This window comes from Drosophila subpulchrella, chromosome 2L, assembly GCF_014743375.2.
Source record: "Drosophila subpulchrella strain 33 F10 #4 breed RU33 chromosome 2L, RU_Dsub_v1.1 Primary Assembly, whole genome shotgun sequence".
In the NCBI taxonomy this organism is placed as follows: domain Eukaryota; kingdom Metazoa; phylum Arthropoda; class Insecta; order Diptera; family Drosophilidae; genus Drosophila; species Drosophila subpulchrella.
Window position 1 is genome coordinate 15,906,089 of NC_050610.1, and position 18,027 is coordinate 15,924,115.

Genomic DNA, 18,027 nt, shown 5'->3' on the forward strand with positions numbered 1-18,027 from the left:
GGGAAACCCACCGAAAACGCCCTAAACAATATTTTCGCACATTTCCCCAAAGCACCCACATCCACTTAGCAACCTTTCTGGCCTTCAGCTGAGGAGCTCCGGTTTTACACCATCTGTGCCATTCGAAGTGGGTGGGATGAGGAGGATCCTTGAGCAAACCACTTGATGATGAAGACATTTTGCCAGCTAAAAAATCGTATTTACAACATAATTTACGCTAAAAGTGAGTGAAGGGGAATGGGGAGACGAGGACCCAGGGTGATGGAATGTGGGCCAAAAGGGGTGGACCCGTAGCAGTAAGCCCCATTCAAAGTGCCGCCACTCAAGTGCCACTTTGCCGTAGTTTCGCCCGACCAGACCGCGCTCCTTCTGTGAAAAATAGGACAATTTCATGCCCTTTAATGGCAAACTTTTAGTGGTCAATGCAATGGCTGCCGCAACAACATCATCAAGATCCGGGCATTACCAAGGCCTCCATAAAGAAATGGCAAACTTACCCAGTGGATTGAAGCTCCGTTCTTCCCGTTAAATTATGTAAAAATATAATTCTCCTTAAGAAAGGAAAAGAAAAGCATTTGGTAGCACGATGGGGAAATGAAGGAAAGGAAGGTGAAAATTGTATTACACGAAGTCAAGTCGAGTTCTGCACTCGCTGCTGTTTTCCGCTTTCCCGCCCTTTGATGTCGTTGCGCGAAAATTGAATAAAAATAAAATTGTAATGCGTTTGCACTGCGGCAGATGGTTGGTGAGTTTGCGGTTGAGAGCTGAATGAAAAGGAAATTACGGGAAATTTTGTAAATTAATGAGATGTTAAGAGGGGACGACAGACGCACCAACTTGACGTAATTAAAAGCGCTTCTATGGTTCACCCATTACTCAATCCGCCAAAACCATCATATATGGGCAACTTTCTTTCAAAAGGTCAGAACTTGACATTGTGTTATTGATAATATATAAGTGCTTATGTGAATAAGTATTCACGTAAGCTATTATTGTTATAAAGAAATAAGGGGCGATAACAGAGTCATCGGGAAATTTCTGGTTTTTCAAAAATAATTTCGGCTATCTGCTTATGTTTCTAGGAATTAATATTAACATTTACTATGTGATTGTTTCGGAGTCATCGATTGGTGAACAAAGAACTTTGAAACAAAAAAAACTTTTAATGCCCCATCATTTATTTCCGCTGAATTTTTATTCGATAATGTAGTTTCTAGAATAATCAGTACTTTCTCTGACAGGAAACGAATTAAAAGCTTAATCTCATAATTTAATAACATGACATTTGACATTTGCCACATGGTCTTTATATTGATAAACAAGTATGCTAAGTTTTTTAAATAACGGTGGGACTATCCCAATTGTCGTCTGACGATTAGAGCACCTTATCTATTCCAAGAAAAATGATCTCATTGTTACTCGCTATTCGGAGAGTAACAGGGTATATCAGATTCGTCGGAAAATATGTAACAGGTAGAAGAAAGCATTTCCCACCCCAAAAAGTATATATAGTCTGGATCAGGATCACAAGTTGAATAGATTTAGCTTGTCTGTCCGTATGATCGATGTGATCTCAAAAACTTTAAAAGCTCCACACTGACCTGCGGTGCTTTCACAAGCAATCAAAAATAGACGGAAGATCGTTTACCCAGTGTTGCAAAGCGCTGAAATGCAGTAAAAGGACCAAAAATCCGTGCACGTAAAATTGGCGGGTAAGAATTTTACAGCGCTGTAAATCTTTCTCATTACTCATTTTTCTACGTCTAGTCTAGTGTGCCTAATGCGATTTTTTGCGAATTTTTCTAGTGTCTTCGAGTGACTTTATCAATTTTCAATCTTAGTACTCAGTATCTGATAGTCAATGTTCTCGGCTATTAGATTCTCTCTTGTTTTACTTATGTATGGCTGCAGCTTAAGAGGCAGACATCAGTTTATTAAATAAAGGCGAGCAGAATGGTTCGCCCTTCCATATTGTGCTTGCTTCTGGGTCTGTACACAGTGGAGGCACTTTTTTGTGGCACCTCCAACTTAAAGGAGTGTGTACCCCATTACTTATGCAGGAATGGCAACGGAAACGGAAAACCCGTCAAAACGTTTCGAAGTCTAGCAGAAGGCAACAATGGATGTCCTGCCGCCCAAACCTGCTGTCCCAGGACGGAAATAGTAATTACAGCCTACCACCAGTCAAATGGATATTATTAACAATCACTTTTCTTTGCAGTTACAATATGCGGCCCCGGTACCGGTGCCCGGTCCAAGTGGTCTCCCCGCATGTGGCCACGCAAACCGTGACGGCCTGACCTTCACCATCGCCAATTCTGGGGACACCGCCCAGGAAGCGGAACTGCCTTGGATGGTGATTCTGCTAACTGCCCGATCCCTCGAAACGGTCGGAGGTGGCTCCCTGATCAAACCGGATGTGGTACTCTCAAACACCGAAAAGACCATAGACTACATAGAAAGCCAGCTCATTGTGCGGGCTGGCGAATGGGATCTCAGTTCTAACGCCGAGCATGGGAAACATGAGGATGTGGCCATCAGGAAGATCGTGCGCCACCCGGACTTTCATAATGAAACAGGAGCCTACAACGTGGCCCTTTTGTTTCTCGAAAGACCACTTCAACTAACCAGCCATATAAATCTCATCTGCCTCCCGCCGCCGAATCGGGCGTTTATCTTTAATCGCTGCATTGTCAGTGGCTGGGGTAAGAGGAATATCCACGATATGAGTTACATGAATCTCCTGAAGAAGATCGAGGTGCCGTTGGTGCAAAGCTACACGTGCGAGCAGCAACTGCGAATGTATGACCCAACCTTCAATCTCCATGACAGCCTTATATGCGCCGGCGGAGAAATCGGCAAGGATTCGTGTGAGGGCGACGGGGGAGCCCCATTGGCCTGCCCGGTCCAAGGTTATCCCAATCGGTACGAGCAGGTCGGCATCGTCAACTTCGGATACGGATGCGGAGGTGCAATCCCTGCGGCCTACACTGATGTTTCCAAAATGCGGCCCTGGATTGACCATCAGATCCAAGAGAATTCAGTCGGTTCAGGAGGTAGAGTTGATGACAGTATAAACTATCCAAGTCAAGGTACATTTACTAACAATGAAATCCAAAGTCCTGTTCGAATTCCAGGGCACGGTTCAGGGGGTAAACTTGTTACCACTATAAAATATCCAAGTCAAGGTAACAATGTAATCCAAAGTCCTGTTCGATTTCAAGGACACGACCAAGGTGCATTAGTCAACAATGCAAATGATCCAAATGGATACCAAGGACCGGTTCAAGGACAAGGACGCGACAAAATCAATTTTATAAGCAATAAATATGGTCCAAATGGATACCAAGGACCTGGGCAAGGACAAGGATACGGACAAGGAATACAAGAACCTTTTCAAGGACAAGGACAAGGACAAAATGCATTTGTTAACAACGGATTCCATCATAATGGATACCAACGACAGGGACAAGGTCACACAACTATTGGACCCTTATACGATATGCAGCCTGTTCAAGGAGGTAGAGGAGAAGGAGAGATAAGTGGTAACAATATATATGGTTTAAATCAATACCAAAGACAAGGTACAAGTACAAGCTATGGATACCAAGGAACTCTCCAAGGAGCACCAGGAACAAATGGAAATATGAATCAAAACATATACCAAACGTCAAATGTAGGTGGCAGCAGATATGATGGAGCACAAGGGATCATTCCAGCAGGAGGCGGAGCTGGTTTTTCAGGCGCGGGACATAATTATAATATAGGTGGCGGTGATCCGGAGCGATTCGGTGGCGGTCATAAATTGAATAACGATGAAATAATTGAAAACCCCAAAAAGGATAATACTATCACATTTGAGAATATACCGACAACAACCACTCCGATTGCAGCCGTGGATATGCAAATAGTAGATGCATAATATATTTAATTTCCTCTGTCAACCATGCATTAAGTCTTAATTAAAAAGAAATTATTCAACTGGCCAGAACAAGATTTTAAAAATATGAGTTTGTAACAATTTTTTTTTGTTTTTAGGGTCACGACCAGGACTTTTCATTTTTCTATAACAGTATATTTCGTATAGTAATCATAGACTTACTATACGAAATATACCGTCAACTATGCAGTCAAAATTTGTAAAAAATAAATGTTTACTAAGAACGGATTTTTTATTTACATTTTGAATATTATTTAATTGCTTATTCATCTCTTGTAAGCGGGTCATAAACAATAATAAGTTAAATTAAAATCATACATTTAAATCAAATCTTAATTTACAGTAAACGTTTTAGTTTAAAATGTGTGTATGCATTTGTATTTTTACAAATCTTTAGATGTTTGCGTGAAGATGCAAAGTCTGCGAGCAATACTCTCATTCCATTTTAATTACGTACAGAATATATATTTTTGCGAGACAGATAACCCTCTTCTCTGAACTTTTCTTCGTAATATATTCTTGAAATTCCAGGAAAAGAGATAGGTTTTAAACAATGCTAGCATTGATTCACTCATCACGCGATATTTCGACTAAGAAATTCTTCTGAGAGACACGCTTGGCTTTCCACTTATTTAGTAACTATGTTTTTACGGATTTTCGACCGAAAAATTTAAAACAACTTTTTAACGCTTTAATGGTAAAATTAAGTAATTTTAAAAAGCATATGTAAAACTAAATTTGTATGAATTGGTTTACTTTTCCAGCACAGTTCATGCGCATAAATTGACATTTTAAAAATATCAATTTTTATATGTATTAAATCTTATTTGATTTCTTTATATTGCTTCACATATGGATGTATATATATATAATTTTATATATATAAAATCTGATTTGATTTCTTTATTTTGCTTTACTTGACGTCCCGTAATCAACTTGTTGTTGAACTTCATTCTGCTCAGGTCAGCCCATTATTTATAGCTAATTTTGCTGTTGGTAAACACATTCATGGGCCTTATGACTCATGTGGCGCGAAATGAATATTTTTTTCTCTTTGTATTATGCATTACAAATGTGCTAATATATTTGCTGGATTAACTAATACATCGGTATGACCCATCAGCAGCTGGACTCAGATTCGCCCTATTGATTCTGTGGTCCACCCGAAATCCGGCTAATTGTGCCCGAGCTTGGCCGGAGTTTATTACGGGCCAAGCTGGCCCCAAATCGCAGCCCACAACCAATTTCGCAACGCACAAAAACTGGCCAAAAATGGGGGAACTACATATGTACTCTATATGTGGCACTCAGAGCCCGTCGAATGTGGAACACATTGTGGCCCTATTGCTTTTAGCCGGAGTTCGCTTCTTGTTTATTTGTTTGTTTGACTGATTTGCTGTTGTTTATTTTGATTTCCGGCTCAAATGCCGAGTGGGCGGAGGCGGATCCTTGTCGATTTCTACATTGATTGTGTTGTCGCAGCAGGAGTTCGATTTCCTCTCCGGGAGTGTGTGCTTGTGCTGCAGCAGATTAGTGTTGACAAACAGTCAAATGGCAAAGGTGATGCCGGCTCTTGCGACATCATCATCAGGGCCTGGGTAATCCCATAAACACCTACCGACTGGAACCATTTCCGGGGATGGAGAACCTTTTGTTTGCCACTCCGCGCACAAACATCAAAGGGAATCCGAATCCGGATCCGCAATGGCATTTCGATTGGCCCCGATAAAGAGTTTACTGCGCCTTTTGTCCCCAACTTGGTCCGTTGGATAGTTCAACCGGCCATAGTATTTGCATAAAAAATGCATTAATATGAAATTTATGTATTTGTTTTGCCGCCGTTTTTTCCCCCAACTTGGGCTCGTTAATGTGTCACAAAGTCATAACTCGCATTTTACTGTTAAACATCAACTGAGCTGAGCTCAGGACATGGAATAACTTTTAGTGGTTCGGTAAAAACTGTTTAATATTTCATTTTTATGCCAACATTTTTTCACGGCTCCTCCGTGTACGCCATAATTCTGCGGAATTTATGTTGATAATTTGAATGCAAGTGATTATTTTTTTTAAAGGAGATTAAATTTTCCCAAATCAATAAAAATCCTTTGAATAATTTGGCTAATGAACTGGATTTAAGGTGGCTTACGCTTATTAAAAGGTTCACAAGTAATTTGAAAAAAATCGGTACTTTAAAGCAAAAGTAATTATAAGAGGTAGATTCTTAAAAGAAATTAAAAACAATTAGTTCCAAATAAATTATTTATAATTTCTTTAATGATATGTATACACATATACTACTTTTAAGAAATAAATAAGCTTAAAGAATTTTATTGAACTTTTCGTTCTCCTATTAAAACATGAATCATGTTTACCAAAAAGGCTAAATCATGTTAGCTTCAACCACTACTTGCTTTTAATAAAATTACTTTAACTTAAAGTAAAGTAAAAGTCAAAACCTTAGTTGTTAATGGGCTTTCAATTCTTCTTCCTTAAGATACATTTAGGCTTTTCCTGCAACTAATAAAAAACAAATAATATTAAATTAAATTCGTGTGGCTGGGACTCTGTACTCTTTTGTATTTCTGGGAATGAAAGGAAGATAAAGCAGTCTCGTTGCACATGAAATGTTAATTCAGCAGAAACCATATTGCAGGCTGTTGCATTTTTAAGATGAATTCTGGGCCTTGGATTCGTATTTAAGTATGTGTGTGCAAATATGAATTACCAGCAGTAATATTGTGCAGAAACGAAGTGCCGAAAATTTCATTAGGGCTGCAAATGAAAAAGTAATTACAAGCAATTATAAAAACGTCCATTTCGTACATACAGCCACGAACAAGGGAAAAAAGAAAAAAATAGAAATGAACCGAAAATTATCACAAACTTTTGCGCTGCAAACTTTTGCAAGCAATTAAATATATTTGTCACTTCAAAATGGCTGACAAGCCAGGGACCTTGCCAAAACCGCAACAGAATCGAGTGGTTCGGGTGGCGGTGGGGCTGTCAAACATTAAACTGAGCCACATCTCCGGAACAACTTGTAGCCACCTCCCGGCAAATGCAAAGAAACCTTCAACCTCCACATAAAGTTGCCCAGTAACTGGCACTCGTGACAAGTTCTGGCGAAGTTTTCTTTTCTCCCGCCTGTTGTGCTGCAGACTGCAGTTAACTGCAGTGGTGAGAATGTATAAAGTTTTAATCATGTGGAGCATTAGCAACTCATACTGAACTGTGTGTGCACACATCAATCAAGATGTACTAAGAGTGGAATGTATAATTTTTAAGAGTATATCCAGGAAACTGGAAATAATTTTCCCCTTCATTCTGTTTTCAAGGATATGTTAAGTAAAATCGTACATTATCAAGATGAATAAAAAAATCCTTCAAGAATGTACATATGTATGTATAAATTCAATACATTTTAGTTTAATTATTATTATATTATCACACTTGTACTATATTAGTAAATCTGTCTAAAACTCTTGACAAATTACTTGATTTTTAAAAATTCCTGAATAATAAGATTTAAATCGAATAATATATACATAAGTTTCATAAGTATTTAGGGAGTAGAGCTTGGGAAAACTTCAATCATAAATCAAAATGGAGTTCTTGGCCAAAGTTAAGATAAGTCGAAACTAACCATAGCCCAGCCGGAACCCAAGGCAACCCTGTTTTTTTTCTTCTCATCGCTCCCAAGCGATCCCCATTGGTGGGGGCTAGCAGCCGGGACACTCTAGATGCAGCCAAGTGGAATCAATTAATCTTTGCTCGCAAACATTTGCCAGAGGCCCCAGCCGAAAAAACAACACCAGCATGCTGACATCTAAGGAGTCCGAGTCCGAAAGTATTATATGTAACCGGGTGGTTGCGATTCCGTCCCCAACTCCAATGCTGAGTGAAACGTTTCAAGAAAAGTGCAGCTTGCAGCCATGAAAAATGATAAATTTCACTCTGCAGCTCCCGGCCCTGCGGAACAGCCCCTTTGCCCAAAAGGATCCTAGTCCTGGTCCTGGCCCTGCCTTCCCGATGCTATTTTATTATTTATCAAGCTTATTACGAAAGCAGCAGCATACACCAGGGAAAGCTTCGGGATCCTTCAGCTGCAACTGTGCAACACCCTGGAAACCCTGCCAACGGGACGGGGATTGCCATTGCCGCTCCGTTTGATATTGAAAAATTATTGCTTTTTATGAAATAGTGTCATAAATTATTCGTAATACATTAACAATTATTTAGTAGTTGTTTGCCTCTCCCGCTCCGCGGCATCTACTCAAACGTGTGATATATGGCCTTTACTTACTCAAGCGCGCCTCGAGACACAGGGGCACAGAAATTAATATTGTTTTGCAATCAATTACCTAAAATGAGAAAAGAGCAAGAAGCGGGGTATTCGTTAGTAAAGGCCAAAAATGTTTGGGAATAGTCATGAGTTCGATTTTAGTTTATATTAGTTTTAAGTTTTCTATATACCTAATATATCAAGCAAAGAAATCAACAATTTATTTTTAAGGCATCTTACGTATAAGTGCCACAAATAAGTTAACACCATTGGCGGATAGAGAATTTGGTTGTGGGGGGAGATATTAAAATAAAATTGTTAAGTAGAAATAATAAATTTTGAATAAAATACATGTTACACACATATACTTTTTAACTCGAGTGGTGGGATCTATTCCCCCTACCACCACCCGTGGATCAAAAACATTTTATCGAACAGGAAATATCTATAACAATGTTAATTCCGTCTCCCAATTGAAACTTAATCCTTGCACAAACGCACATTTACAACATTGACTAACTTATTTAGAAGTTGAGATACCACCTCAACTACTTCAGCCTCCACACTTTGCAATAGGACGGAGATTAATCTTGAGCCAGACTTTATGTCACATTATGCTTCCCCTTTTTGGCATATTTACATCGACAAGGGAAGCCGTCAGGCGAGTAAACACCTCCCTGGGTCTCCTGCCGGGGACACTTTTATTGATTTATCACGTCTGGCGTGAGTTATAATTGGATGCCGCGCGGGACCGGGGGTGTGGATCTGGGGGATCTGTCTCCCATCAAGTGCAAAGTCGAGATGGGGTAAGTGACGTATCCTGGGCAGATTTATGGCATCTTTTACGAGTGCCGCCGCTTGCGTCTTGGCGATGGCTTCTTAAAGCACTTTCGGGTGGTGGTGCAAATTGTGTGATTAGCTGATGAAAGTGTAATTAAATTTCTGAGGCGGCACTTTGAGTCGAGTGATTTATTTGCAAAGCGCCGCATAAGATTGCTTAAATTTATTAATTATGTGTAATTAATTACCGGGCTGGGGATGGTGTGTGGTGCTTTTGTGTGGACTTGTACGAGCGTAGGCCAAACATTCTGCTGGCTAATGTTGTTTAGTTGGCTAAAACCGAATTATCAAATAGAATAGAAATATTTCAATTTCTTTTGCCATGGTTTAAAAAATATGACAGTAGCATGTGAACATTTTTATATTTTAAAACCATAGTTTTGGCCAATTTAATGCCAAACATTAACATCCACAGAAGCAGTCATTTAAACATTGGCACAAAGTAAACGCCTCTTTTACAGAAATACATTTCCGACACGCACATTTGTTTATAAAGCCATGCAAAACATTTGCAAAATGCCAGAGACCGCTGTGAAAATATCCCATAGTCACACAGCATGATGGAATATTTTAGGCAAACGATTTTTAATCATGCCGTTGGCACCTGAAGAAAAACAAACAGCCATGAAACGCATTGCAATTCCTGAATTTTTGGCCAGCCAACGATTGTTTACCATGTGTCTGCGGCAAAATAGTTATCAAAATACAAGCAAATTCTGGTAAATGCAATTAAAGAGATAGGGATGTGAAGCCGTGTCATTAAACCATCTATGGGTATAAGGGTTCACGTGGAGGGCCCCACTTGTCAGCCGGCCCTCAATGGGATCAGGAATGAAGATAGTATCCATAAGAGAGGAAACTGAACACATTACCCGTAATATTACACACATTTGCCTAGCTCTGGAAGCACTTCAGGAGCCGGAGGTGCTCTCCGCATCCCGCCCAGAACTTCCCGGACCCGGCACATATGCTTATAATGGCATTTCGCAACTGCCACTCAACCACCCATCAACCCATCCACTGGCAAACAAGCCACTGCCAACCATCCTCCGACGAGGAACTACGTCCGCAGGGCCAACATCACGAGTCCTCGCTGCTGTCGGGTAGTCATTGTTGTCGCTGATGTTTTCTATTGCGGCTAGGCGAGTTAATCGACAAGGACATGGACTTGGACTTGGCCAGGAAAGCTTTAGCAGGCCATATTTATTGATTTACTGGTTGAGTTATATTATCTTTATATCATAAAGTATAATTATTTTAAGAATTATAAGCCAGAAGGCAATTATTTTGCTTAAATAAATCATATAAGACGCGAATTCTTGAGATCTCTTTATTTTATTACGTCAGCAGCAGGTAGAACAAATGATTTACTGCATAAGTCCGATTATTTAAAATATTATTTTTATTTCCATATACCAGAATTAATTCACCTACTCTTTTAAATCTCTTAAATATTGGCTTAACAAATCACAGCATTTTTAAAAATTTGTTTAGGATACAAGGTAGGTTAAAGTAACAAATAGAAATTAATTTAACATCTTGTTTCTTAATTCATATTTTTATTATCAATAATAATCTTTTATAGACTGTTTAATAACAAATATGTACTTTTAATTACTAATATGATTTTTTGTTACCCTTAAAGATATTTAAGGGTATTTTAAATTCACCATACTAGTATCCTACAAATTGTTGCCTTTCATCCGAACGCTTTCTTTTTCTCTTTCCCTTTCTCTGTTGTGCCCTTGTTATTGTCATTTATGTAGCTGCACTTCGTTGTTGTCGTGTCCGTGGGTCGTGTTCTTTAATTGCGCCTTTTGCAGCAAATGTTGTTAACACACACAGGCACACAAGCACACAGACATATACACACAGACCGGAAGTCAATGACTTTTTGCCGGCGAACGTTGAGCGGTTAAAATCCAAATAGAGACGTTACCACTAGCTTAAGTAAGGCTCTACATGGCGCAATTGCTGTTATTGCTTTTGCGGATAACACGACCTTTGGCACTGTGGGGTTAAGGCACGCAAGTGGGCAAAAAGGATGTGTGGCCGGGACATTAAGTCATTTAGTTTTATTAGTTACATCGCGCCCTGGCAACCTGGGGTTAAGCATATGGGTTAATTGCATAAATTAAAGCCGAATGAAGCGGCTATTTAAATTATTGCACAGCACGTGTGTCCCAGAGAGGGAGTTGCGAAAAGCCTGGGATAAAAGGACGAAAACAGGACGAAGATGGTGGGTATAAATCATTGTTGGCATTTTTAAATTGGCTTTCTGGGCCAACACATTCCGCTTTTGCCGCTGTTGCGGCTGGTGTGGCTGCTGGCCAGGATTAAGGCCAGCCCAAAGGAGTTGCCACTGGAGGCCCGGAGATGCCGTGGAAGTCAAGGCGAAGCGAAAGGAAATTTAACAAAAAATTGGCTCAATTTGAATAAGCTGCAAAAAAGGGAAAGATGCAGCCAACAAAAATATGCAAAAAGAGAATTGAAAGTACATGGCAGCTATAAGGAAAAATGCAAGCAATGTCAAAACCAGACTATTCAAAAAATTCTCAAGATCCTCAGATAGCCGATATTCGAAAGCAAACATTTTATGAGACAATATGGAAAATTAAAAAATTATTGACGAATAACCCCAACATTTACTCCGTTTATTGGTGCATCTCGTATCCTTATTAAATTCAATCAGTTGTCAGATGATCAAAACTTTCTGTCATTTCTGTGCCCTGCAAGGACACCCCGCCATTCGTGTAGCGCGTCAAAGTTTCTCATGTTAAATCGAAATAAGTTTTCGGCAACATTTCGCCAAGTTTGGCAAACACTTGAAGGCGTCAGCACGCACAAACAGACAGCCACGCAATTGCTGTCAATTGTAGCGCGGAAAGTATGCAACGCAAAATTATGCGGGGGCTGGGAAAAGTTTTCCCGGAGGCGAAGCGGAAAACCCTCGGACAGCCAACGTCTATTGGACGGGAGTTCGATTTAGTAGAAACCGCCTTTCTCAAAAGGGACGATGTTGTTCAAGCCGTCCAATGCCTTGATTGATGAGCATGTCATGAACTTATGACATTGATAGTTATAAATTATTATTATTTCGACATTGTGCTCGAAGCGAAATGCAGGAAACTTTTTCAGCGTCTGCATCTTTCTCAGACTTATCCGGATCGGGGCACCCAAACGTTTGACAACTAATTGACATTTAAAGTGCGCCCAGGAAAAAGGGAGCCGAATACTAATGATTGCCGTCCAAGAGGTCACTAAAGTGATGAATCATCTGGCATTTAAATGAAAGATAACATTTTCTTGGTCTGCTATAAAAACCTTCTATGGTATGGTTCTAATAATATTGTGATGAAAACAACGGGGTTATATTGGCTTGATTTATTTATTTATTTATTTAAGATGATAGTAAAGTTTACAAAACTAATACTAACATAGGGAATGTAGTGCTAGCTACGAGGCCTTCGACTACGAATTTATTTACTTAATTTAACAATTTATTTATTTACTTAATTTAACAATTTTTATATATATATTTTTTTTTTTTTTTTAACATTTAGGTTTACCTATATTTTTAATTTGAGGGATGTGAGAAGCTTTTATATGCTATGATATAATTTTATTTCTTTTAAATATGTTATTATTTTTTTGATGTTTTCTATTGATGGGTTCCTAAGGTACTGTATGGCGTTAATGTTATTGAGGATATTTAGTTTTGTATGGGCTATGGCGGGGCATGAATTAAGGATGTGATCCATATCAATTGGGGAGTGTGTAAGGCAAATTGGGCAGCTTTGTGGAGTGGAGCGATCTAAATAATATTTATGTGTCAGGTTTGTATGTCCTAGACGCAGTCTGGTAAATTTAACTTGATCAAGGCGAGTTATTTGTTGTTGTGTTACGTTTGAGTAGAAATCTGTGTGTGTGTTGTTTGAGTTGATGTTTTGGTACCAATTATTGCATTTAAAAAGTATATTCTTTTTGGTTTCGTTGAGTTGTTGTTTTAAGAATTTGTTAATGTCTTTTGTGCTTAAGTTTTGTGTGTATATTAGTGGCATATTTAGTGCTAACTTTGCTGCTTTGTCGGCCATCTCGTTTCCTTTAATGTTGCAGTGTACTGGGGTCCATAAGATTGTGGGTAGTGCTTTGTTATGATTGAACGGATTAGGGCTGGGTACATGTTATTGTTTGTGTGTTTTTTATGGCTTCGATGGCTCCTAGAGAGTCGGAGCATATAACAATTTTACAGTGCATTTTTTTAACTTTTTTTAGGGCTTCAAGGATGCCTAAGATTTTAGTTAGCCTGTTATATTTATACCCGTTACTCGTAGAGTAAAAGGGTATACTAGATTCGTCGGAAAGTATGTAACAGGCAGAAGGAAGCGTTTCCGACCCCACAAAGTATATATATTCTTGATCAGGATCACTAGCCGAGTCGATCTAGCCATGTCCGTCTGTCTGTCTGTCCGGATGAACGCTGAGATCTTGGAAACTATAAGAGCTAGGCTACTGAGATTTGGCGTGCAGATTCCTGAGCTTCCTACGCAGCGCAAGTTTGTTTCAGTAAAGTGCCACGCCCACTTTAACGCCCACAAACCTATCACAAACTTCAAAAAATCGTTAGTATGTACATGGATATCTCGGAAACTATCAAAGATAGAGTATTGGGATTTCAGATTTAGATTCCGTAGCTTTGTACGCAGCGCAAGTTTTTTATGCGAATATGCCCACTCTAACGCCCACAAACCGCCCAAGCCTGTGGCGCCTACAATTTTTATGCTAGATAAAAAATTTTAACTGAAATGTATTTGTCTCGTCAACACCTATCGATTGATCCAAAAAAAATGTTGCCACGCCCATTCTTACGCTCATAACGCTTAAATCTGTCTACCGCCGGTAGGTGGCGCATTTCAATCTCGCTTTGCTCCTTGCATATCTCCATTTTCCTTTGGTCCCTTTAGCTGAGTAACGGGTACCTGATAGTCGAGGTACTCGACTGAAGCGTTCTTCCTTGTTTTAATCTTGAACTGTATTTCACAAGTTTCTCTCCTCGCTAAAGGCTTGCATTAGCTTCAACGCCTACCTGAAGCCTAGTACTCAGGTCGGCTAAGAGTTTCACTAGTCGAAAAATCTTACTCTTTGTAGTGTGACAGAAGTTTTCAGAGTTCATCCGCAATGCATATAGCATGGTCTTACTCCCAATCAGTGGATTTGTTGACAAACAAAAATCAAACAAATTGAAAATTGGCTTGATTTATTTACATATCTTTAAACTCTTTTTATCCCTTGAAAAAAATATTCATCTTTTTTTAACTTTTCCTTTAAGCGGTTTTACTATCTATACTATCCAGTCTTTTACAGATATAAGATGTAAGAATGAGCAGAAAATGTATAGTATGGTTCTGATATTGTGAAACTTAGTACTATTTATATTGATTTGAATTATAAATTAAAGTGAACACTTCTTATTTCTTAAAAAAATATTCATATTTGTTTAAGCTTTTCCTTTAAGCATCTATACTGTCTATACTTTCAACTTTCCTTTAAAGTCCTAATGACCAAACACATTTTCTATTTTCTGTTTGTTTGCGATTCTGCCATGTCGCATTGCCATTGTTTTTGTTGCTGTTTATCATTTTGGCATCTTCATCGCTGTCATTAGGCGCACATTATGCTGCCCACCTGCCAGTTTCAGGACCTCCCGGTTTCAGGATGCCGCGCCTGTTGCCCGTTGGCCGCCTGCCCACCTGCCCACCTGCCGCTTTATAAATGTTTCAAAAATACACCCAGCCAGCAAAACGAGCGCACTACGCAGTCATAGTCTAAAGGAAAAAAAATCATTTATAAAGAGGGAAATTTGATAAATGCTTCTTGCGGGTTTATTTAATGTGCGCCAAGTGCGTTCATTGTGTGAAATCATAAAAAAATAATAAAACCATGGAAAATAGAAGGAAACGATTGCGGCATGTTGGCTCATTTTTTATTAAAGTCCATTGGACCCTTTTTGTGAAAGCAAACAAAGTTATGTATCGTTGATTTCTTCGTTACGTTTAAGATGTTGAAAATATTAAACACTTTTAAATATTTTCAGGTCTTAAGCTTTACAAATATTTCGAGGTAATAATTTTCATGTTACCTAGTCATTCTTAATTTAATAGATGTAAATATCGATCTATGAATATTTTAGTGCAACGCACTTTATATCCTATCTTCCTAATTGTCTTGATCTTTTCCATCCTAACGCTTTAAACGCAAAATTATAATTGACTCGGTTGATAACTGAATTTTGCGATGCCTTAAAGCTGCTAAAAACACTTGCACACCGCTCGAAATGAAATTAGCATTATTCAAAATATTTCCACAGCTATGAATATGCAATGCGAAATTCACGGAACACGTTCTATGGCTTTGTTTGACAGTCTGGTCCAAAACTCGGGCACCAGTCCTCGAAAGCGAAAATGTGTGGGTATATATATTAATTTTCATGCGTCACGTTGGCCACATATGACGTCACGATTATGAGGATGAAAATATGATGAACGTCATCATCTGCTTCTGTCCATTCCACCGTGAGCCTTTACTTTCCTCTGCAAATATTTTATTCCCGCATATTTCTCGCATACTCATCATAAATCAACATACATAACATAACATAAAAAACTATATAATCACTTAAAAGTGTATTCGTCTCATATTTATATGTAATTTTACTGCTTAATTTGGTTTTACTTCCGAGAATCACCCCAACTGTGTGCAACTATTTCAGCTGATCTGAGCGAAAACTTTTTTATAATCCAAATTATGGCTTTGAGTGGATTTTTATGGCTTTTCCTGTGAGATTGAGATTGGCATTGATCTGAAATGTTTTTCGTGCACTGAATCATTAAACTTTTGAAGCATAAATAAATTCTGTTAAAGGTTTCCAAGTTATAAGTTGAATATAAAAAAACCAGTTGAAATTTCTTTCTGAGGTGGAACATTGGTTAACAATTCATATGATTTCTTTAAAATCTATCATTTGAGAATATGAACTGCTTTTTATAAAATTTTACTTATTCTTAAAATATTATAACATATTTAGGTAATCAAAACAGAAATATTAAATAAAATAAAAAAATTGTTATCAGGAATTGCAATTCCCATTTTTCTGTTCTTAGTGAATTGGATTTGGGTACTTATCTTTGACATAAGTAAGAAATGAGTTTTTGACAAGGCTTCGCAAATTCAAATCGAAGGTCTCCTGCAACAGGAACCACATAATACATGGAAAACCGTTTTGGCTATTTAATCATGTAATACCTAATTTTCCTTATGTCGAACCCAATAATTATTTTATGTTGAAAGCACAAGCATTTCCGCTTTCATAATTGGCAGTTCAACAATAACCACGATGTCGGCAATGGTATTGTGCCCTCTATAATTTGCGCACTTTCATTAAATTTACCTCATACTATTATATATAGGTAGGTACTATATATATACTTCGTTTTTTGTTTGTATTGGCTTTTGTTTTTCGCAGCCATGCCACGCCCCTATTGTCTGGCCGCATTAGCACTTGGTCCAGTGAACCAACAACACCAGCCAGCAGCAACAATAAAGCATTTTCCTTCCTGTACGGGAACTTAATGAAAATAAATCTGAAAAAATATAAACAAAGGAGAGGCGTCGAGGAAGTTTGGGGGCGGGGCAGGGCTGCCTTTTCACAGGTGTATGGCTTAAAGTTTGAACTCAGTTGGGGGATTTCTTGATGACGCATTCAACAGCTTGGAAGTAATAGACCCTAACAAACAAACCAAACAAAAAAGCTTCTCCACCCAAAGAAGGGGCGCTGCCCTTAGAAAATGTAGTGCTAAATGGGAGCAGGGGAAGTACTACAGAAAGGACGTCTAGAAATTTAAGGAGGACATTTAACTCAGCCAGCGAGTTTCTTTATGTCTCAAGCACAATTACGAACTACTTGGAGCATATGATATGCAACTTTACATGAGGCAGAAATAGGAAGTAATTGTTTCGTACTTGGGTTTTTTCACTTAATTGTACTAATCAGGAACTTTGTTTGTAAATAAATGTTTTCTTTTTTGCTGCAATGTTTATGCAAACTAAGCTCCGCTTCTAAAATCAAATTTGATTATCTTAAAAGTGGTTGCCAAGCTCTGAAATAAGTCTAAGCATTCTATTCCTCCTTTATTTTAAGAGCCATCTTTGGTAATAAGCATTTCTGGCACTTGACCTACTTAAGATGCCCAAGGGAAGCCACACATTTTAAATCAATTACGAAAATGCTACGCTCAATCTTTCAATCAATCAAAGTGAATTGGTTGGCGTGGCTTGTTTTTTTTTCCCCGTTCACTTAATATTGAATGCCATCAATAACAATAATTTTCATAAATATGATAAGACATAAATCACAAAGTAGCAGGCGCCACAAAGTGCCTGGCAAAGGATCTGGATTTCGGGCCTTCCTTTGGCCGGGACCCTCTCTCTGGGGTCAACACCCACCATCCACAAGTACCCACCGTCTGCAATGTCACTTGGTCATGCGAGGCACGCGCTCCTCTCAGAACGACAACAACACAAAAAAAGAGCAACAAAATAAGAAAGCCTGAAAAATGGGGAAAGTCGAAGTTTACATTCCCTTGCAATTATAAAAGAAATAATATTTTTACTACAAAAACCACAGGAACATTGGAACAGTTTTATAAATACTTCTAATATATATCCTAAATGTATTGAAAGTTATGAAATGTTTTGTTACCAAAGGTGTATTATCTTTATAAGATCTAATTCCTATAAGATCTCCCAGATCCTATTCTAACTTATTATATTCTATTGAAGAATGTCCTATCTTAAATATTATAAAGCTTTCTATAAGATCTCCATTATCCTTTTCTAACTTGTTATATTCTTTTGAAGAATGTCCTATATTAAATATTATAAAGCTTCCTATAAGATCTCCCAGATC

The 18,027-nt window shown here is 38.4% G+C and overlaps 2 protein-coding genes across 5 annotated transcripts in view; one reads left to right on the plus strand and one right to left on the minus strand.

The window, feature by feature from the left end:
- The window catches only part of LOC119546200, a 67,956-nt gene that overhangs the window by 20,480 nt on the left and 29,449 nt on the right, over positions 1 to 18,027 (minus strand). The window lies entirely within an intron of this gene.
- On the plus strand, positions 1,924 to 4,179 carry LOC119546197 (phenoloxidase-activating factor 2). 3 transcript variants are annotated; one of them, XM_037852325.1, is made up of 3 exons: positions 1,924 to 2,163; positions 2,222 to 3,056; positions 3,121 to 3,321. In XM_037852325.1, the coding sequence occupies exons 1-3, from the start codon at positions 1,954 to 1,956 to the stop codon at positions 3,171 to 3,173; spliced, it is 1,098 nt and encodes a 365-aa protein (XP_037708253.1). In that variant the 5' UTR covers positions 1,924 to 1,953; the 3' UTR covers positions 3,174 to 3,321. The 3 variants fall into 3 exon arrangements, with proteins under 3 accessions (XP_037708253.1, XP_037708252.1, XP_037708251.1); XM_037852324.1 differs by having other exon boundaries at positions 1,925 to 2,163; positions 3,138 to 4,179; XM_037852323.1 differs by having other exon boundaries at positions 1,925 to 2,163; positions 2,222 to 4,179.

Excerpts from the sequence above, each read along its gene's own strand:
- LOC119546197 (XM_037852323.1), top strand. The coding sequence starts at position 1,954 with ATGGTTCGCCCTTCCATATTGTGCTTGCTTCTGGGTCTGTACACAGTG. Across the intron at positions 2,164-2,221 it reads GCTGTCCCAGGACGGAAATA|TTACAATATGCGGCCCCGGT; the intron begins GTAATTACAGCC and ends TTTTCTTTGCAG.